At 42.3% G+C, this 23,014-nt stretch overlaps 1 protein-coding gene across 2 annotated transcripts; it reads right to left on the reverse strand.

The window, feature by feature from the left end:
- Positions 1-340: 340 nt before the first annotated feature.
- On the reverse strand, positions 341-22,799 carry LOC138601875 (AP2-associated protein kinase 1-like). 2 transcript variants are annotated; one of them, XM_069673156.1, is made up of 20 exons: positions 21,842-22,799; positions 20,394-20,512; positions 19,105-19,213; positions 18,814-18,956; positions 18,199-18,320; positions 17,755-17,836; positions 16,853-16,985; positions 16,638-16,741; positions 16,244-16,326; positions 15,941-16,101; positions 15,393-15,514; positions 13,919-14,272; positions 13,688-13,821; positions 13,420-13,595; positions 13,244-13,333; positions 11,407-11,502; positions 10,970-11,077; positions 10,695-10,865; positions 8,835-8,942; positions 341-1,608 (listed from the first exon to the last, which is right to left on the reverse strand). In XM_069673156.1, exons 1-20 carry the CDS (start codon positions 21,999-22,001, stop codon positions 929-931), a joined length of 3,255 nt encoding a protein of 1,084 aa, XP_069529257.1. In that variant the 5' UTR covers positions 22,002-22,799; the 3' UTR covers positions 341-928. The 2 variants fall into 2 exon arrangements, with proteins under 2 accessions (XP_069529257.1, XP_069529258.1); XM_069673157.1 differs by lacking the exon at positions 341-1,608 and adding an exon at positions 3,236-8,521.
- Positions 22,800-23,014: the final 215 nt, after the last annotated feature.

The following is a 23,014-nucleotide window of genomic DNA, read 5'->3' on the forward strand; positions in this document are numbered from 1 at the left end:
TTTTTACATGTTTACACATACATGTACAGTTACTCCTGCACTATATTGACGAACAGAGGCGTCGGGATAGATTTTTTCACACTTTTGACTGGCTGCGATTATTATTCTTCTCCTTTGCATGACCGGGTTACATTACCGACTGTTGGTGTGGCGTTCTCATGACAGCGTTTCTATTGTTTTTTAGCATTTCATTTGGACGGGGATCTTTTTTTGGAAATGAAGAAGAAGGCAAAACTGTTTTCAATAATACCTGTGTACATGTAGACATGGACTGAGTCGTTTCAGGCAGAGGCTGTATGAGGGCCTGCACAGAGCACCAGTGTGAGAAAAATGATGAGTTTTTTTAAATTCTAAATTAAGCTAAGCTACTCCATATGTATCACGTAGTGAAATATGAGTCTTGAAATTAGCATAAAACCCCCCCTTTAAGAAAAATATAAAAAACTACAAATATTTAGAACAGATTTAGAACCTGAAATCAGTTCCAAACTGTTTAACATGCTTTAAATACAAAGTCTTAAAGAGCCATCTATAAACTTTTAATGTTTCCTTGATAAATATTCGTAATATTATTATTATTATTATATACGTTTTGTTATGTAACAGTGAGTAGAAAGGACCTATATTTTCAATCATTTGAATAAGACTGTTATATATTCAAACAGTTTCAGACTGGGCTTTTGATGAAACCCTTTTGAAATTGAGTTTAAATTGAGTCCAGTTCAGCAGATTATGTAGTGCTGTAAGCCGATCACATGACTGAGGTAGAACTTTATCATTTACTCATTTTAATACTGCAGTAATGATGAAGAAGGAGTAAAACGACCTTTTAAATGTGGGTAATACTGCGACTGAAACGTACTTTGGGTCCTTCTTAAATTAGAGTAAGAAGCGCTGACTTGGTATGTTTGAATAAATGATAATACAATCAAGGTTTCCCCTGAGAGCATCTCGGCTGGAAAGGTGCAGCAGTAAACGGGTCGTCCAGACCTCTTCCCCCGATGGTCCAAGCGTGCAGAGGCCCGACGGCCACCGAACCCACCGCGGCCTGCTGACCGATCCTGGAGACCACCCGGTGCACGGCCACCGGCTGCTGGAGCAGAGGGGCCTCTGGGTGCAGAGGAGGAGGAGGACGAGGAGGAGCCTGAGCACCAGGAGGATTAGATGATGCTCTGACCAGGTGACAGTGTTTGACGGGTCGACTCTGAAGTGATTCAGACTTAAATATGTGAGTGTTACTAGAAGCAGCTTTGGTGGTTTCTGGCCTCTTTCCAAACGGCGCCTGCAGGAAAACATCAGACGTCTCAGCAGGTTTATGAGATGAAGAAAAGGAGGAGCCGCTGGATGCCATCTTGCTCTCCTTTTTAAACGGGGCCAGCTGGAAGACATCAGAGGTGACGGGGCTGTGTGCGGGCTGGAGCTGGGGCACCGGGTGTACAGGTATGAAATGCAGGCCAGTGGAAGGAGCTGGTTGTGTTTGGTGTTGTAGGCTCTGTCCATCTGATGGCAACATGTGTTTATGATAGACACATGCTGCCGTCCTCTGCCTCTCACTCTCCTCAGCCTGAGCAGCTCGCTGTGTGTTACTGTGGAGCTCCCTCTGCTGGTCTGTGTGTGGAAAAGATGGAAGAACAGTCAGATTCATTTTCCATTTAAATTGAATATAAAGTTTTCTTTAACAATCTCATTTAAGAGGATCCAAACTGAAGGACGTACGGTGGTCAAAAGGAAATTGTTGTGTTGTAGTGTAACAGTAGTGAAGTGCAACATTCCTGTGTTTTATTATACATGATTTTAAAGGCCAGTAAATATATCAGATTCAAATAATCCTATAATGATGTATCAGTCAATATGTAAGATATATATTTATATATGCTGTATATTAACATACAAATCATTTTTAAAAAATTGGTAGAGAGTTTAACAAAAATATTTCCTGAGTGAGACATATACAAGTAAAGTAAACGTGCAATAAGATAATATTTAATGATTTATCAGTCAGGCTCTAAAAAGGATTCTGAACCTACTGAGCAGCAGCAGCTGTATTCCTGATTTTACACAAGTGAAAATAAAGTGATGCCCATTGATGGAACAATAGTCACACAAAAAAAGAAATAAAATAAACAATAATAAATAAAAAGGACCAACATTTAATGGGGCATTAAAGTTTGGTCTTACCTGAGTAGATTAACCTGCTATATAAGCAGAATAAGAACTGGATTAGTGCAAAACACAAGTGAATTTACCCCCTATAATTTCACACATCATTTACCCAAATTAGGGATGCACGATATTATAGGCACATTATCGGCATCGACAGATAGGTCATTTTTATGCCAATATTTTCCTCCGATAAAACTCTTTAATTCTGCCTAAATGCTCGATGATTCCCTTAAAAAAGAAAATGTGTCATACAAATAAATATGGCATTTTGTACATAAGCAGTACTGCAGCATGTTTAAGCAGTTTTCTTATATTGCCCAGTGAATGTGAACATTTTAAAAAACACTGTATTGTTATTTCTGCATCTGCCAGTGGGCCACTACAATAAGAGTAGGCATGATATCAATTCCACTACAGGGGAGACTTGAAAAAAACATGTGCCTGATATATCGGTATTGAAATCGGCAAAAAGGGTTGGAAAATATGGGCAAATTGGCAAATATTGGCAAATATTGGCAATACCGTGCATCCCTAACCAAAACATGTTCGCTCTTCCTCCCTCTCCTTCATTCAGACACCTCAACAACTATTGGTACTCGTGCTACTAGTGGCTCAGTTGTTCATGCAACACTGTTATTGTGTTATTCTATTTGAGATTAAACCAGTCATCTCGTTTGAAGAGAAAACCACATTTCTTTGAAGTACACAAAAAGACTGTCTTAAATATCTTGAAATCTAAAGAAATGTGTAATTTTTGTTTGAGATAAATCTCTCTGTTATCCCGCAAACACGAGCTTTGCTATCTCCAAGATGACAGAATAATTACCTTATCTTGAGGAATATAGCACTAAAAAAAGATGGCTGCTCTTGGCCTCCATAGGAAAAGGCTTTAAACTTTCTGATGTACAATAGTACTCACCCAAACTTGTATGAGTATAAAAGTTTAAAATATGACCTTTTACTGAAAACATGATGAACATTAATAACCCAGTAGCTTTGTGTAAATATAACGTACAGTTGTTTGGCTATATAACCAATACATTGAACAACGTTACAATCAATACTCGACACGTTGACATTCACATTTGTATTTTATTTGCCATCCCTTTTATAATTCTTTAATTATCTCACAAAAATAGAAGGAGCACACGATACCACAGCTCTGACGCAGGTTTGGGCCATAAAGACATAAAGAGGCGTCTCAAAACACTCAATAGTTTCAGGTAAATCGACAGCTTTCATTTTGGCAAAAACAACAGAGGAGACGAGGGGCTTCTGTTTCACATCGAGGACTGATCTCACGGGTTGCTTGGCTTTTCCCGATCACAACAGCACGTTGGCGGCTACAGGGAGAACGCTCGGGAGTTGCATAGGTTCAAACAGTGACTGCGAATGATCAAGTTATTCGACGGAAGGATCATAAAGAGGATGATAAAGTAACGTTAAGCCTTCAGGGGGAACATGCAGTCCCTACGGTACAGACACCCGGGAGAGTGCCGCTTTGAAACCAGCCGCTCCTTTGAGATTTCACAAACTTATTTCAAAGATAAAATGATATAATTCAGAATTTAAATCACAAGTTCTACTTAAAATAGTCTCAGTTTTGGATGTTTATGATTAAAATTAAGACCAGGCAGAAACAAAGAGGGTTCAACCGACTTTTGTCTGAACTTTTAGCGACATATTTCTGGATTTAAAGTAATAATCTCAAAGATTTTCATTTAAATATGTCTGTTAAATCACTATCTATCGCAGAATGAGGTAACACAGTGGTGCCTATGCCTCACTGATGAAAGCCTTTGCATTTGCAGTATATAGTATTATTACAGACTGGGTGTCTGTGGCGACATGCGCGGAAAAAATCACAAGCGGCGCCCACTTAGTGACGCGTTTTCCATCAGCCAGCAGTGGTTGGTCTGCCAGAGAGGGTAGGCGGAGCTAAGCGGCTGCTTTTCTGCTCTCTGCAAGTGTTGCGAGTAAACAGTTATCTACTATGGCTGAACAAACAAAGAACAGATCGATGACTACAGATACAACTTCAACAATAAGTGAAAATCCAAAGAAAAAGGAACAAATTGGACGCTCAGTTGAAGGCAAACAGTCTGAAAAGGAAAGCGACCGTCAGCGAGGAAAATCAAGACCGTGGACGTCACACATGTAACACTGTCTGGATATCTGAGAAGTGTGCTCCCGCAATTCCCGTTTATCGCCACAGGTGTCGCCAAAGAGAATGAAACTGAGCTCTTCGAGATTATCACTTTAAATCTTGAACTTCGAGGGATGCAAAAAGATCTGTTTGCTGCCTTGACTTCAACCATTGGAAATGCTACCATATTTTAGTCCATATTTCAAGAAATAAGAACAAGTAGAATATATCTTACTAGCATGAGGAAACCAGTGAAGGTTGGTGCCCTTTTCCGGCATTAAACTTGTTTAAAACAACAAAAAACATCCTGATTACTTAAATTTATCGTTGTATAACTTTCCAAAAGAGACTATTTTAAGCAGATTTCAAAATAAAACAGTACCATAAGCGATATTTATAAACACTTGATGAAATAACTCAAAGACGTGGAGGTAGTCTTCCCTCTGTGATAATGCGCGGGAAGAAAAAAGGAACATTGTTTGATCCTACAGAAACATTTATATTGCTGATTGGAGCTGATTTTTCCAACCCTGTACAGCTGATTTCATGCTGCAGCAGCAGTGTTGTACCTTTCTAACCCTTTCACACGTTACAGAGCCCCTCACACATTATCTAACAGACGGATTCTTAACTGTAATATGGAGCGCAGACTTCCAGCGGACAGAGAGACTGGGGAGCAGTAAGCCAATATCTCAGAGAGAGTGATGAAGCTCTGACTTCCTGAGAGAATTTAGAGGGCGGGGGTTTTTTGGGGGGGGCGGGGGATCTGTGCTTTAACAAGAGACTTTAATGACAACGTGAGCGTCGCCGTGTTTTTGCAGCAAACAACAACACAAATAGGCTACCGGAGAAACACATCCAACACTTCTGACTCCACACACACTCACACATACTTATCTTAACACTGTAGAACCAACACACATGAACGGAACATTCGACAACACTGCCATGCTTTTTGATATGTGATCACTACAACCGGTAAAGCAGAAACGAAGCTTTACGAAGCACAAATCTTCAGAAAAAAAAAAAAGTTCTAGTTCAGCGATGAAATGAGACAAGATTCAAAGAGGTTCAAGCTCCCGCGTTTTCCAGAAAACTGTTTGGAGTAAAAATATAATCCGTCATCAGTCCGAGGAAACAAACATAAACACAGGCTCACTGTTTCTTTTCACAGAGGAGGAGGAGGAAGAAGGCCTAATCTCCAGGTTGAACAAAGACTAGGATTATCATCTATACATTGTAATGTACCGACAATAATAGAGTAGATAGAACCAAGAAAAAAACAAACCTTCTCCACACACAGTTCCACAAAGAGGAATGAAATATGTATATATTCTTCAATATTATTCATGTGATTATGGTGTTAAGAATCTTAGATATTTTCTATTATAGACTAATATTTATTTCTTACATTCATTCTCTAACACTCTATTCATATTAACATTTATTAACAGGAGAACCATGTCATTTATCAGTCGTATACACGTCTCTGTATGCAGCACATATAAAGACACGTGTACGAGATTTCACAAGTAAAGCAATATGTTTTCCACGAGTAAAGCTTTATGACAATGACTTTCATATTTACAGGGGAAGGATAACCACTTCTATGGTCCGGGTCAGAGCCTGCAGGGCCGCAGATATATATTTACATAAATAAGGAGTCAACAAATGACGGGAATGTCGGGAGGATTGCACGATGTGGGATGAATGCTTGTGGTGACATTCAAAAGGAAATGTGAGAGAAATTAAAGTTTCATATTAGTTTGTGCCAAAAGTTACCTGAATAGTCATGAAGAGTTTCTATTCAACAGCTACTGGTTATCTACTGTTTCCTATTCAAATTATTCTTATGGTTTCATGCAGTTTCTATTGATATGGCACAATGCTATACACACTGTCATTTCATTGAAACACAACCTATTGTTACCAAAACAGCAGCAGATGAGGACGCTTCCTCGTTGAATTTGTTTATTTAGAGTTCAGCTGAAAGAGTTCACATATTATTTTATGGCACTTCACTTTTTTGTCCGATCAAGAAACTTTTAGGGCCCTATTTAAACTATTTATAGCGTATGGTCTAAAGCGCATGGTGCAGGTGCATTTAGGGCGTCTCCAACCACCTTTTTAGCGAGCTAAATGCTGCACCATCTGGGTGCAAAGTATGGTGCAATGCGCAGAGAGGTTGCCTGAATCCATTAATCATTAAACAGGTGTCTTTTGGGAAAGTGCCAGCTGCCTTTCCCTTTAAAAGCCAGGTGCTACTGCTGTTAATGTGGTGGATTTTAGCAGGAAGAGAGTGCGTTGTTAACCCCTCTGTGACAGACCGTCATACTATTTGTTATTGCGCCCTTTAAAGCTGCTGTGAGGAACTTTCAGTTTGTGTTGATTTTGGCGCCCCCTGTGGACAAAGCCGTACCTCTTATCTCTTTGCTGATTTTGTCCTGTTCACGCTTAAGTGCCGGTCTCATCCTGCTTTCTTTAACAGTCATATGTTTCACTCACTTAAAATGTTTGCCCTGGAAAATGTAAACAAAGGCAGCGTGCAGTTAATCGCTTTATCTGACACCTACCCCCCCGCCAGCAGTTTCAGGCCCTAAAAATAACTATATAGATGGTCTGGTTTGCTTTTGTAGGTCATATAGAGTAATCTGAATTAATTTCAGTCTGTTTCATAACCAGAGAAAAACTCCTCACAGGACCTTTAAATTGCAGGAAAATACTTTACATTTGACTCTCAACCAGGTTTTTGTTGGTCAAATGGAGCGAACCCTTTCTGCTGCCTTTAATCTGCAATGCGCCTGACCACAGCTCATTTTTACAGCAGCCCACCAATGTGTGCATGGGACGGTGCGAAACACATTTGCTACTCACACAACGTGGACACAGGGCGTGAAAACTGTGTCAGTCTTATACTAGCAATAGCTGGGTTTACATGCACACTCTTTCGTCATTCTGAATGAAGGTTTCGGGTCAGCTGTTTACATGGAGTGTGATCCATTAAGATGTGGTGTTTACATGCATTTGGTTCGGCGTGTTTTATATCAGCTCAAGATGGAGATCTATCGTCTGTTTGGCGCAGTAGTTGCTGTTAAGCAAGCAACAGCGTGACACCAACGTATCAGCCGTGAACATTAGCCGTCAGCCGTCAACGTATTAGCCGTATCTAGCCGTCCACTAGTACTAAGGTCTCTTTATGTTTGAGGTTGTCCAGTTTAACCTCTGTTTGAGCCTTTTTATTCTGATTGAAGTGTTTCTATGGAGACTTTTTATTCGGTTTGGGCTTTTAGGCTCCATGTAAACCCAGCTAATAACCTATAAAATAGGGCCCTTAGTATCTCACTCTTTTTTTCATCACATTAGTTTTTTGTTATTGGGGGACGTAGGGTTAATGCTGTTTTGTTTCGGACTATAACTCAGTTCGATGTCATCTTTCAGTCTAATCTATAGCAGCTAAAGATATTCCATCCGACAGCCCCTGACAGGGGTAACATTTATGCTACTGTGCAAATCAGGCTACATGACTAAGCTTCCCTTTCACAGAAGAATAAACCGACCTCAGTTCAACACACGGTCACTTTTCTCTTTTTCATGGTTTCACTCAAAATGTGCAAATAAATCTGGGGAGGAGAATTTAAAAAGGCAAACGACGACAAATTCACTTGTGCACCATAATAACTACGACCACTTAGAACTATGCCTATTGTACATTACAACAATGATCTTCTATTGTTTGCTATTAGACATAATGCAATATTGTTCAAACAAACGGGATAGCTATATTATATCCTGATTGACAGAAAGATGTTTGGAAAGGATGATGTTGGTCTACTGGCCACTCTTTAACCGAGACGACACGTGAGATGAAGAGACGACAACAAAGAGAAAATGTGAGTGAGAGGGTGAGAGATGAGAGGTGAGGAGGAGGTCGGGGTGAAGAAGCGCTGAAAGGCAAAGGCTGTTTCTACTGTAGGAACGAGAATGGAGATGACAGCGGGGGGGGGTGCAGGAAGCTAGAGCTATGACAACAGTGTTGATTGCCGTTATGCTATGCCAGTCTATAATCCAGTGTTACAGCTTCTATGGGAGGGGGGGGGGGCTGGGTGGGCGCCTACAAGTCGATGAGCTGGTCCACCAGCATCAGGGAGCGAGCCAAGCTGGGCAGGCTGGATTCAGAGCCGCCACTGTTACTGCGCGAGTGGCCTCCTGAAACTGGCCGGAGAGACAGGGTTGGAGGAGGGGGGGGAGGAGACGAAAACAGGCAGACAGAAGGGGAAGAGAAGCAAAAAAGCGGGGAGTCACAACAAGCAGTTAAGGACGGGGAAAGAGAGGTCGAGAGAAAGAGAGAGAAAGAGAGAGAGAGGGGAGAATTTACGCATTTAATTCTAATGGTTTTAAAACGTTCTGAAGTATTAGTGCAAGCATCTGAATCAGCAGGTAAAACTGTGTCATTAAGTATCTCACATATCAGCATGCAGCTTCGACTTGACCCACCTGAGCTTCCGTAGTAATCATAAAGACCTACCTTGCGAGTTCTTTCGGCCTGTGACGGGAATGGGATCAAACTCGTCCTCTTCGCCGACCTCTGCGGCGGCCTGCTGCGGCTCGAAGTCTGAGATCAGGAGAGACGAGTCTGCAGAGGACAAGAGAAGGTGGATGGTGGATGTAAAAGTATGAAAGTTTTCAATGCAGAGGTGTTAAGATGAGAAAAAGGAGCTTTGTGGACAATTAGATAAGAAGCTTTTTCCATGAAATACTCCTCAAATGGTCAAAATGATCCTGAAATCATCGATTACTGCAGAAACAGGTCGGCAGCTCTCCAGCAGCACAAAGCTGTGAACATTTCTTTACGAGGAGAGATCAGTAGTAATGAGGATCATGCAGCTGGTGCTCACAGGATGTGATTCAGCTGGAGCTGTCATCTACAGTCAAATGGTTTCATTCAGCAGCCGAGGAACAACAACCAAACCACAGCTGTGCAGCTCTCCGTGACACAACACAGTTTTTCACATTCAAAAGAAACACAATTTTTTTCTTTCAATTACCAGAGGTGTAAAGAGTACTGAAATATTTCTACTCAAGCAGAACTGAAATTGTACTCAAGTAAAGGTAGCTTAAAATAAAAGTTCCCAACCTTTTGATCTCTTTTATAATAAACAAATGTTGCCATGGTTACCTTCCACACGCATCCTATGCAAATTAAACAAAATGAAGCTTTGTTATTGTCAAACCTGGGCCCTGTGTTTACATGTTTTAGTGTAAAATGACGACAGATGGACCTTTAGTCAAATAGTGAGATCCTTTGTTTAACCAGACACAACAGTTATATAGCTCTCTTCTTCCCCACCAGACTCCATTTACATTTTACCTCGCAGAACACAGGAGTTGCTGATGGTCTACCGCTGCCTCTATCGGTTTGTTTGTGTTATAGTGTGGTGTTTTAAAGGGTTAGCTTGGTTCCGTACTAAAGTGTGTTACGGCATGTAATGAGGCAGCGGTAGACCAGCAAGTCCCGTGTTCTGTGAGGTTAAATGACTGTTGTTGTTAATGGAGTCTGGTGGTGTTGAAGAGAGCGACCTAACAGCTGTTTCTGGTTAAACAAAAGACTTCCTTCAACTCTCTTCTGTCCAATTCATGGTTCACAAACGTCATTTGACTGGTGTCTGCTCCAAGTCAGTTTATCTTTCTAGGTTGCAATATCCTTAGATAATATTTTACTCAGTAACAGATGGATGTGCAAATGTAGCGAATTGCTTTACTTCATTTAAAACAAACTAAAAGTGAAATTACTGACTTTGAAAAATACCAAAAAAAAAGTACACAAAAAAGCAGCTTAATTAAAGTAACGTGAACACTTGTAATTCGTTACTTCCACCTCTGTCAGTTATTATGGTGAATGTATTAAGTTTGGAATTTTATTTTTTGCCTCTAATGTGGGTATTTTCAGAGAAGAGAAAAGTCGATTGCCCTGGATCCTCCTTTATTTCATGATGGCACCTTATAGTTCCACGAAATTCTTGCACCTGATTGTGCGCTCACCTGCAAATACAACTGTGGTAATACAACACACTCTCTTCCTGCTACTAAGTGAACCTGACTTACTGCCAGTGTTTAGTACCGGAGCTCAGCCTGCCAGCAGCTGTCAATCAGACACTGAAACATACCACTAGCTGTCTGAGGAGCTACCTGATATTTCCCATAAAACTAAAAAAATCTAAGATCAATATATTAAATACGTGCAGACATGAAGGCAGAGGTAAAAAGACAGAAGAGTACATTGACGCAGAAGAGAGAGTGAATCTCAGACCAGCTTTTACTCCTTGGTGAGATACTGAACTGCTATACGAAACTGCGGTGGTGCCATCTTTGAATTCTTGCAGCTTACCTGCTTTAGGCTGTGAGGAGTCTCCAGACAACAGACTGAAATCATCCAAAGCAGAGGCGGCGGAGGTGGGAGCAGAAGAGACAGAGGAGGTGGTGCTGCTCGCTGCCGGAGGGGCGGACGGACCAGAGATCAGAGAGCAGCCCAGGAGAGAGTCGTCTGCAGTCAGAGGGTCTGAGACGGGGCAGGAGAAGCCACAGTTAGTCAGATAAAGAGGGAGTTCTTTCACAACAGTCTGGCACTTACAACATGCCTGCTTGGAGAGAATGCACACACACCTTTTGCAGTCTCCTCCACAGAGCCGCCGAAGGGATCGGACAATGACAAGAGGTCGGGAAGCATGAGTGAAGACGGTTCTGGAGATTTGAGTCCTTCGATCAGCTTCTCTAAAGGCCGATGAAGAGTTAGAGAGGATAATGAAACATATTAGAGCAAAGAACAATTACTTTATCAGATAATACTGACAGATGAAATTCCTGTAGCAGCATAAGAGAAGATTGGATGCTGTACTTATCAACTTAAATGCTTAATCATTTAAGTCCTCAATGAAATCATATTGGGTTTGTAGCCAGACTGGCTGCTGATGATGTTCTTCCATATCATTACTTATTCGTTCAATCAATTATTAATTTTACTAAGGAGTAATGAGGACAATTACAATCATTTTTCACAGGTATGACTGATCCTTAGTACAGTTTGGATCCACTATATTCACCTGGTGTATCCGACAGATCGAGGGTACAGAAACCTTCCGGCACAACCAACAGCATGGCCCCCGAGTCCACATCAATAATGGCTGATGGTTTATCAGCTGGGAAACAGAAGCAGTTTTTAGAATCAAAATAACCTCCTTTATATGTCGGTATCTATTTAATACTGAACAAACCCTTATATTTTATTGATGTGATGCACAAAGGCAGCGTCCGCCTCTGAAAGCTCCTTAAAGCCTCCAGATTAATGGATCAGGTGCATTAAGAAGCCTCTTTGTTTGATGTTACATTATGTTAGTTAAAACACATTCAGCACTGTCCACACTCTGTTTGGCATCAGTACACCACTGGTTTATTAAGCATGGGGACAAGTGATGAAAATATTTTCACTGTAAATCTCAGTATGATCACAGAAATATAACTCTTTTTATTAGCTCTTGTGTGTGTGTGTTTTGATTTTCATCAATCACACTATTTTTGCGATGTGCGCATGTGCAATAGTCACATCGCAGGATGTGCGATTGTGAGGCAAGTTATCTGAAACATGTCAAGATTCTCTATTTCCGTGACTAATCTACAGAAAAAGTCTGATATCACATTAGTGCAGCTCTTCACCAGAGCACAGAGTGAACTGACCGCTGTGCAGCAGAGTCTGTGTGTCACCTGCCTGTAAACTGTAAACATACACACTGCCGTCATAAATCCTGTAGGCCGGATGATCGAGGCACACGCTCCGTTACACAAAGGCGCCTCATCCCGGTGCTGGTTACGATGTGGCTACATAAACGGACGGCTCATGGAGGGGACGTGCCATAAAGGGTTTACTTTTAACAGCTACAGCTGCAGCGCACACACGGCGTGAGGTTGCGTGTGCCGACAGGAAGTATGAGACGGTGAGCTTTTGTTTCAAAAAATACCTTTGAACACCGTTAGAAATGGTTGATGACATACCATATAAATAACACAACTGCAGCCCACAGGTCTGTTTGTATTTATTTTATGAATACTTTTTCATGCGGGTGTCATTGGACCAAGAGTGGTAAAAGTAGGAGTGGGGGGGGAGTTGTTTTGCTAGAGGAAAATAGACTTAAAAGTCACAAATAATAAAAAATATGATTGTTTATTGTTTATATGGACATAAAACCACAATGCAATTATCTGGTAAAATTTCCTGTATTTTTTTTAAATTGCAATAAATATCGCAAAGCAAAAAGTTATCGCGATTAAATTTTTTTACAATATCGGCCCTAAATCACACTCAGGATTAAATGAATTAAATAATAAAGGAAGAACCACCACATCAGATTGAAAGTGAAGCTGTCTGTGTGTCATTTTCTGTAACACAGCTAACACGCAAGTTTTTCTTTAAAGCTCCTGTGAGGAACTTTCGGTTTGTGTTGATTTTGGCGCCCCCTGTGGACAAAGCCGTACCTCTTATCTCTTTGCTGATTTTGTCCTGTACATGCTTAAGTGGTGGTTTTCTTTAACACTCATGTATGTATGTGTCACTCGCTTTACATTTTTGCCCTTTAAATGTAAACAAAGGCAGCGTGCAGTTAATCGACCCCCCCACCAGCAGTCCAGGCCTTAAAAATAACTACATAGAAATAATCAATCTTGTTGCTGATGGTCTGGTTTGGTTTTTTAGGTCATATAGAGTCATCAAAATAAATTTCAGTCTGTTTCATAACCAAAAAAAAACTCCTCACAGGAGCTTTAAATGGCTAAAAACATTCAACATTTGTCACTTCAGTCTTAAGTGTAATTTTAGGGACAGCGAGAGTTTGTTGTAATGTTGCTGAACAACAAAACACAGATTCTAAAGGGGAAATTGTGGCTTACCATTTTCTTGGAGTGTATCGTCCATTGTTGAGGCCAGCAGGCCGGGGATCAGCTCCTCTGAGACTGCTGGCTCAATTTCTGAAGGTAATTCTAGAAAACAAAAAGACTTCAGAGTTATTAACAGTTTATTAAATATCAGAAATACAATAAAACATGTATACAAACACAAACTGTACCAGCAGGCTTTGTGTCCTCAGCTTTTACTTCCTCTCCAGCGAGGCTGGAAAAGTTGTCATCGTCGAAAGGGTTCCATGCGGGCTGTGTCGGGGTGTTAGTGGATCCAGCTGCGCTCTGGTCCTGGGCTGCATCACTGACAACAGGCTGAGCGTTGTTTAGTGGAGATGTGAGTGATCTACAGGTGAAAAGAAAAACGCACATATTTAATATAAGTTTAAAATAAACAGGAGAAGAGTTTAATTTTTCAAGTTCAATCCAGCGTCTTACAGGATCAGAGCAACATCTCCATCAGCTCCTTGTGGCTGCTGAGACGAATCACCAGCAAGGCTGCTCTGCGTGGCGTCACTCGGTGTGCGCTGATGGCCTCGTTCTTCGGTTGTCTTTGGAGACTCAAGCTGAGTCTGATGAAAAGAGAAAATGAAAAATCAGATAAAGAAAATTGGAGGTAAAACGTCTCAGACCAAAGAAAAGAGCAAAATTACTTAGAGAGCCACTTACCGTCTCAGCTGCTTTTTGGCTGATCTCAGTGCAGGCGGGCTGAGCCTGGGCCGCTGATGGCTGAGTTATCTGCTGCTGCTGAACAGACGGCTGAATGGGGGCTGTTTTGCTGGGTGAAGACTGAGCCGCGGGCTGGCCCCCCTGCTTACGTCGGGCTGGGCGCTGAGGTGGGGCCGGGCTCGATGGAGTCTGGTCGGCCTGCTGGGAGGGGGCGCTGACCACAGAGGGAGGTGTGGTCTGCTGCTGAACTGTCGGCTGTGCTTGTGGTTGGATGTCGGCCTTGATCACTGGTGACACGACTGCTGCTGCTGTTGTTGTAGTGTCTGCTGCTGGAGCTGCAGCTGGCTGCACAGGCTATCACACAGAGGTACACAACAGAAGGTTGACTTTCATTATCCATCAATCTGTTAATTTTTAAAATGAATTGATTCATAATTTAGTTTATAAAATGTCTGAACATTTTCACAACACAGTTCCCTGATAAGTATTTAAATTACAATGGTAGAAACCAGGCAACAAGAGCCATGTTTCCACCAAAGGTACCCGTGACGTTTAGTCCCTGGAGCTCCCTCACATAGACTAAAAGGTTCCTCCATCCCATTGTTGTCTGCATTTACACCAATGACTGAATATATAGATGGACGACGCGTCTCCATCTGCTTTCACTGTACAAACACACTTTGGACTTCAAAGGCAAAGATCCCGCACATCGGCTAATTTAACAGCAGAACAGCTTCTTGTGTTGGTCTGAAGCAGATGTTCACAGATATGTAAACTTCAATGACTGTAGTGATTGTTTTAGTTACGTCTCCTCTCACCGTTCCTCCTCTACTCTGCTAATCAAGAACAGATCAGCTGCAGGAAATGCAAAAGAGCTGTCAATCATCCTTTTTATAACATCAGATAACGAATTAAAAATAAACTTGTCAGAAAAATGAACACTTGGATGTAAATCAGCATTTGGCGTGTATTTTGAGTTTATAGTTTGACTCATGTCCCATCTGTTAACATGGAGGAGGCGGGCTTTATGACCTATACTGCAGCCAGTCAGCAGGGGGCGATAGAGATGTTTTGGCTTCACTTTAAATGCTGCAAGTACTCAGCCAATCAAACATTTGCAGCGCTGCAAGTCCAACCCCCAAAGTCCCTGTAGAGATCACCAAACAAGGACTTTTTCAAAAGGGACTTTGTTTAGACGCCCGGTTCCCATGGTGAAAACGCACTGAATCTAGTCCATGGGAAAGGCAGATAAATACTCTGTTTACCAAACTGGAATCATATTTTGACTTCAGAATTCACTATTTCAGCATTCATGTGACGACCCATGTACCTTCTCCCCGACACAAACAGCCAAACATGCTTCACTGAAGACGTCTCCTTCCCTCTTTTGCACAGTTTAATACAGAAAAATAATACTCAGGGTTTGTATTAAGTTACCGCTCTACAAAGCTCCTTGTAATTTGTCAGTGCGTACCTGCTTCTGCGGAGCCGCAGCCTGACTTGAATTGTTTTGTGCCTGGATGAGAGGCAGAGCTGAAGCCTGAGCCTTCTGTGACTGCAGCGCTGCAGCCGGCTGAGAGAGGTCTAAGCTGACTCCTGTGGGATGTTACAAAGAGCACAGACTGCACGTGACTCAACAGCATGGAAACATAAGAATCCTAATACAACATGTAAATACAAAGTCACATATATAGGCTGAGTTAATGTTCATCTCAAACGTACTCTATAAAAGAGAATAATATAATCTATGAAACGCTGATAAAACATCAAAGTGATTAGTAACAGGTATAAAACTGGGGTGCGGAGAAAGCATTACATAATCTCTTCGGGCCTGCGGTTAGATTGCTTTAATTTGCATGAGTCTTAACCTGCACACTTGATCTGCTCCTGTTGAGAATTGCCGTATTCACAGTGTGCACAATGGATTAAAGGGATTCCTGCCTTTATGGACATCTTCACTCTAAAGCTCATTTTCTTTTCCTTGTGACGAATGGCAGAATAAGGACAGAGAGCTGTACTCACCCACAGGCTGAGCTACACCACCAGGGAGATTAGCCCGCTTGCGAGGGGTGAGAGCAGCAGGCTGGATGGGTAAGATGCCAGCCGCGGGCTGAGCATGGGCTGCTTTGGGCCTCTGGCGAGGGGTGATGGAGGTTTCGGTGGTGGGGATCGGATCTGTCAGTCTGGAACAAAGGAACACGTTGGCCTTTTTGTTAACGCAATTATTTAATGAGTATCAGAATACTGGCTGTACGTAATGACTTCCACTACATGAAGTGTTACTACAGCTTTAATGGTAATACAATGTAAGGAGGTCGTGCTTGCCTGGGCTTAGCCTGGCTCTTCTTTGCTGCAGCAGCCTCGCTCGCTTTGATTGGCTCGGGGAGTTTCGTGGGAATTGGAGAATTCTGCATTATGGAAAAAATGCAAAAAGGTGAAAGAAATCAAAACAGCAGTTTCAATGACAACAGGACACAGAAAGCATTTGGCCGTGAAAGGTTCTTAATTCCTGCAGTTGGCAGACATAAGGAGGATATTTTTCTTCTGTATAAAACTGATTTATTAGTGCAGATTTTCCTCCCACGCTGTGACAACTGATGGGTCAGGTACAACCCGAGAGCAGATCCCACTGAATACGACATGAAAATCAATCCCTGATGAGAGAAAGCCGAGCTATATGGAAATCTTCCTGCTGACTCCGGTGCTGAGAGAGACTGACCTTCACATTCTGAACAGGGCAGGTCCGCTGAGCTTGTTTAAAAGCAAAGTGGGACACCTGGTAGATATCTGGTCTTTTGTCAGGGTCCGGCTCCAGCATGTAGCCTGAAGGAACAACCACAGAGACACAAGAGTGAGACTCAGGAAGCGGAGGGTTGATATTTAGGTTGTAAAAACAGAATTTGGTGTAGATTGAGAACATTAAGGAGGACTAACGAATGAGGCAGTGGAGATCGTAAGAGTAGCGGGAGTTATCTGGAATCGTGAAACTGCCATCACAGATGGCCACCTGGCTTTCACCAAAGGGCAGAGTGAAGAAGCACAACTTGTACAGCAGACAGCCCAACGCCTGGAGAAAACCATCGCATGCAAACCCCGTCACACCGACACAAGAAAGAAAGAGGACAAGAGTGGAGAAAAAAAGAGGAAAGGAAGATTAATCAATAGGAAACAGTAAGTCACAAAAAATACAAACAGGTTTAAATCAAAAAGCTTAAAAAAATTAATACTTTGATTTTATTTTACAGAATTTAAAGATATAATCTGGAAGATTTTCATGTAAATAATAGTCACTATCTATCGCCGAATGAGGTCACACAATGGTGATTGAGCCTATGCCTCACTGATGAAAGCCTTTGCATTTGCAGAATATAGTATTATTACAGACCGGCTGTCTGTGGCGACTTTCACGTAAAAAAATCACAAGTAGCGCCCAGTTAGTGACGCGTTTTCCATCACCCAGCAGTGGTTGGTCTGCCAGAGAGGGTAGGCGGAGCTAAGCGGCTGCTTTTCCGGTCTCTGCAAGTGTTGCGAGTAAACAGTAATCTACTATGGCTGAACAAACAAAGAAAAGATCGATGACTACAGATACAACTTCAACAATAAGTGCAAATCCAAAGAAAAAGAAACAAATTGGACGCTCAGATGAAGGCAAACAGTCTGAAAAGGAAAGCGACCGTCAGCGAGGAAAATCAAGAATTACAATTGGTGACACCAAAGAGAACCAAACTGAAATCTTCGAGATTATAACTTTAAGGTTACAGGGTTTAGCTTTACAAGATACTGTGTAACTGCTTTATGAGCACTGGTGATCACAGATGTGTGTCCTCTTCCCTCACCCAGACATCTGCTTTTGTGGTGATGATCTTGTTGTTGTAGAGGTTCACCATCTCAGGGGCACGATATGACAAAGTGGTGTACCTGCAAGGAAACAGGAAGAAATGACTGAGAATAGAAGGACGCAAAATTAGCAAAAACAAACCGACCTGATTTTAATGAGGAGCGGAAATTAAACAGCCTACACAGTTTTGTTGTGCTCATAAATGCACAGAAAAGCAATTTATTTACTCCATTAAAAATAAATTTGACATCAAGCAAAAATATTCAGCTGTGTGCAGAACGCCACTGTCCAAAAATCCCAGTATCCAGCCACAGAGACAAACATCAAAGCAGCTCATGGATGAAAAGCTGCCGACAGTTTCAACACAGGCGAACCTTAAAAGCAGAGCTAATGATTGAAAGCTTCAAATATGGCCAAAGCACATGAAAAAGGAGGCACAAACTTTTTGATCTCTTCCTCCACGGCGGCCACTCCTTCGGTCTGCGGGCTCTGGAACTTGTTGGTGGCGCTGCCGAAGTCGCACAGCACGTAATGACCCTTGTCGTGCAGGAGGATGTTCTCCACCTGTGGGCACACGAGGGATTAAAGTCACACAGGCACGAGCATGTTGAGCTGCTGGGATTCTGGGAGCTTCTTGCCTCCTGCACTTGAATGATGAGTGCAAAAATCGAGGTGAGGCCAGCTTAACGTAATAGCATGTCAAACATTATGCACTCTGGCACTGTGGCGCAGACTCTCCGATCATTTTGGGGTTTTTAATGCCAATCAAGGAATCTACACGGCAATAAAAAGTCACGTCTACATGGGGTAAATCCACTGAGTGACAGTGACTTCAAATTAAAGCGACAGCCACGCTGCAGTCTGCGGGGCTCTGGAGGTATGCAGTATTTTGACACCTGACAATCCTCTCCCCTCCTATCAGAGCTATCCATAATTTAACACGGCTTCAGCTCACTCAAACATATCAATCACAGCACCTCACGAAGATCTGCAGTCAGTGCTGCCCCCACTTTACACAGAGCAGAGAGTTACACAGGACAGGAGTGTAATGTGTCACCTTTAGGTCTCTGTGGATGATGGGCGTCTTGCGCTGGTGCAGGCGAGAAACAGCATCGCAGGTGTCGCAGAAGATCTGCAGCACCTCCAACTCGGTGAAGCCGGTCTGCAGCCTCTGGTTCATCAGGTTGACCACCTGCCCTCCTGCGAAGGAAGGCACAAAGTAAGGTACATGAATGCATCTTAACGTTTGTGTGTGGGTTTTTCAAGTTTTCTTTTATATCATTACGCAGCACTATAACACAACTCCATTCTGAAGCTGAAAGGATGGATCTCCCCTTCGAGCACTCACCCTTGCAGTAGTCCATCAGTATGAACACCTCCCATACATCCCGTGATCCCATCGCCGTTATACTGGAGTCCAGATAACCAACAATATTCTTATGACCAACCAGGTCTTTCTGCAAGAGCACAAACACACATTCAAGAGCGTGAGTCCTGAAGTGACAAAAAGAGTTTCGACACAAAGACAAAATAAATATTTGCACATTATGCTGCAGAGAACTTGAACGCCACATTGACATTCAATCTGGTCAGTGTTCTGTGATGCAGTGTGCGGCCATCGCCTGCAGAGGGAGCTGCAATGGTGAGCTAAAATCAGGAACCTATTAGGTAATGAAAAAATGTCAAGTACTGCAGCTGGGGTTAAGCACTGTCTGTTTCAGTCTGTGTGACTGAATGTGTGTGTGTTGTGTGTGTGTAGGGGGCAAGCGGATGACTGAATGAATGAGACTGTGAGGTAAAGACAGCATGTCATATGTCATCTGATAAAGGATGACAACACAGGACGGCAATGTTGATCCAAACTGTCCTTCAGTGTCGGTTAGAAAAAGGAAAGAAGGAAGAGCCCTGATTTTTTTATGGTGTGCAGTCTGCAACTCTTTTGTAGTCTGAAAATCTGCTGCTTCCTTCCTTCCCTCCTGAGATATCCTTTGGACATAAACAAACACATTTTGTGTGTCAACTCAAATATTTCTAGTTTGTTGTAGGTTACACTAAATAATCACAGTTCTGCTCTGAGTTTACCCAGGTCAAGAGGTCAGCTACAACAGGGACTGTCTTCTGTTTTACCAGCATGTGATCCTTCTGTACATTCATGTTATAACAGGGACATATTTAGCTCTGTTTTTAAAGAAGCAGACAGACACATTGTTGTACATTTTCAACGACATCATAGGGGAATAACTTTCTCCTTCTTTACAAAGATACTGAAAACAAAAACAACTCCTGCTGCTCCTTTAAGGATTGATGTTCATACAAACGGCCCCTGCGACTCACTCTATACTCCGAGGAGGAGACGAGAACATGCAAGACGATACTATGAAAACAAAAATAAAGCACACCGAGAACCAGATGAATAAATACACTACAACCCTGCTGCAGGCTGTGCTTGTACCAGAGTCAGCACTTGATCTTCCTGCATAGAACAGAGATATCGCATTAAAGGGATTACTTGTGAATTTAGGGCCACAATTACACGTTTAAATTACATTTGTTTTGTAATTGTCTTCACGTGCGGAAATAAAATCGCATTAACTCAGTGTGAGGACAAGCAGAGACACAATTAAACTAAGAACTCACCATTATTTGAATCTCGCACTTGCACACCTGCAGGTCGTGCTCATTGTTGACATACATCCTCTTCAGGGCGCAACGCACCCCTTGATTTGTGCGCACGAGGAACACAATTGCAAAACCACCTGCAGGAATGAAAACACAGACCGAGTGAAACAGTCAGACCTCAGAAGGATTAAAGACATATCACCAAGATCCTGACAGTGAACAACTGGGAAGAAACCTTGATGCACACTGCAAGATTGTTACCCAGTTTGACTACAATTAAGAACACAATAATTCAAGCATCACTCCAGTCTTATAAGTGTTCTTAAGGCATCACAGTTTTCAAATGTGTACACCCTTTACTTCAATAAGTGTTGTCTCCATGTAGCCCTACATCAAAAGGGCCAATCAGGACCAAATGGTGCAGCCTTATAGCGTTATGTATTAGTCATGTCATTGCTGCAGGGTTTACGTGGAGGCCTACATTGAGGCCTAACCATCTGGTATAGCTCAGACCAGAAAATTCACTTCGCCGAGTTTAGTTGTGACACAGTCATCAATTTTCAGGCAGACACTGCGGCTTAAGCTGCGAGCTCAACGTGACACGTGTTAAATGGTATTGTATTGCACTGTATATCTGAAAGACGCACCAACAGACATGGGTGGAGGAGGAGGGTTTGATCTGCTTCTAATGGACATATTGAAGGAGAGTTAATGCAGACGTCCTGATGAGTTGTACACGTTGTCATCATTTATTATCTACAGGCAGGACGCTAGATCTTTAAATCCTGACTGGCAGGCGGCCTGGCGCAAAGATTTATATTGTACAGCAGACATGATTGCTTCAATTACAGTGTATGTATAGGGAAAATGAAAGAAGGACATAATTCAATCATAACCCCAGCGTATCTTACCAGAAGCAATTACATGATTGCAATATTCTCTTGTGTAATTCTTACACTGGTCTTGCACTAAAACTACTTAGTACATTTAGCTCACATAATATTTGAAGACACTATTTACCTTTTTAAATCACTTGCAATTGAAATGTAAGGTTCAAAATGATGACTAAAATGTCATTGTTTTGGTCTTGCCCATCCCTGGATCTATACAAGACCTAGCAATCATGTGTGATCTACCGCTTGTGCTGTACACAAACCCTTCATTCATTCATTTTAAAAAGGGAAAATATAACTGCACTAACTGTATAACACCATGCAGGTCTTCTTGAATCACACTTCTGAATCATAAAACAGCTAACAGGAAACTGTTATTAGTCACAGTCCAGCTGAGAGAAAGGAGTAGGCCTCTATTTTGCATCCATCATTCCTGTGTTGGATTGTATGGCATAAGGTTTCATCCCTGGACCGTCATGTGACTCATCATCCCACATCATCAATCACACTCTAGCTTCCACAACATGCATGAAATTAAAAGGAAACATTTGGCCTGTGCAACCCTTTTCTCACCTTCAGCAATGATCTCCTCCACAGTGACTTGGTGCCGCCCGACAGTAAAGGCTTTGCCAATGAAATTTCCGCCTGCATGACTGGACCCAGAGCTGCCACCTCCTCCAGAACCAGGCCCAGAGCTCACCAACTCCCGACGGGAATCAAAGAACTTCCTCATGTTGTCGCAATGACAGGAGGAGTATCTCAATCACAGACACACAGATGAACTGCTTGTTTCCTGTGCAGTGAATTATTGCACTGATAGATACTGCAGGTCAGATTGTATACTTCACGAAGCTTCAAGTAAGTCTATTTGCAGTCTCGAAACATGCAGTGATTCCCTTTTTCACTTATGATGATGTTGAGACAACCCAGATTTTGGTGGCAAATTTCCCATTTGCTTGCCAACACAAGCCAGTTGGTGATAGCTAGAGCGGCTAGCTGTTATGTAAGTGAATTACACCACCCAGGAGGCTAAAGCATCTCCGGAGAAAGTAATTCTTTAGCTATCCATCCAGCTGCTCAGGGTCGGCTGCTGATGATGATAACATTAGGTCCTTCTCCATCTCGTCCAGCCATTACCGAGCTAGCTAAGTGCTAGCTACTTACGCGCTATGACATTTCGTGTAAGGTTATCCAGGTTATCCTCTGAAGATAATGTCTTGGGTGCGATGTTTCCGACGTTTATCTCGTGTGATAGCGTCGTCCGAAAAAATCTTTCCATCCTCAGTCAAGTGAAGCAACCTTTACATGGCACATAGCTGCCCGTCTAGCTATTTAATTGCTTCCATTTACCATAAAACTGTAATTTTAGTAAGCTAACGGTTTAGCGCGATGCAGCCCCTTATCAACACAAACAAACGCAGAGACGACAGGAAACTACAGCCTCCGTCTGTCGTAACCGTAACTCCAAATAAGAAACCACAGTATTTGACACCTAGAAAAACATTAGTCAGAGGTTTCAACCCAGCAGCCTAATCTCTGCAACCACAGCAATCTTTGGCTGCCAGCGATATCGCAACATCCTAGCTGTTGCTGTTGACGCGCGGACGGAATTATGGGTATTGTAGTTCAGAGTGCAGCTGCAGCCTCCCCTCCCCCTCGTGTGGTTGCATTCAAGTCATAGCGCGCAGCATGTATACAAGAAACCTGAAAAAAACGTCATCACCAGTTTCAAGTTTGAAGTCAGAT

This window comes from Semicossyphus pulcher, unplaced genomic scaffold (genome assembly GCF_022749685.1).
Source record: "Semicossyphus pulcher isolate SPU_LCO1_2020_fin unplaced genomic scaffold, fSemPul1.0.p SCAF_22, whole genome shotgun sequence".
Lineage (NCBI taxonomy): Eukaryota > Metazoa > Chordata > Actinopteri > Labriformes > Labridae > Semicossyphus > Semicossyphus pulcher.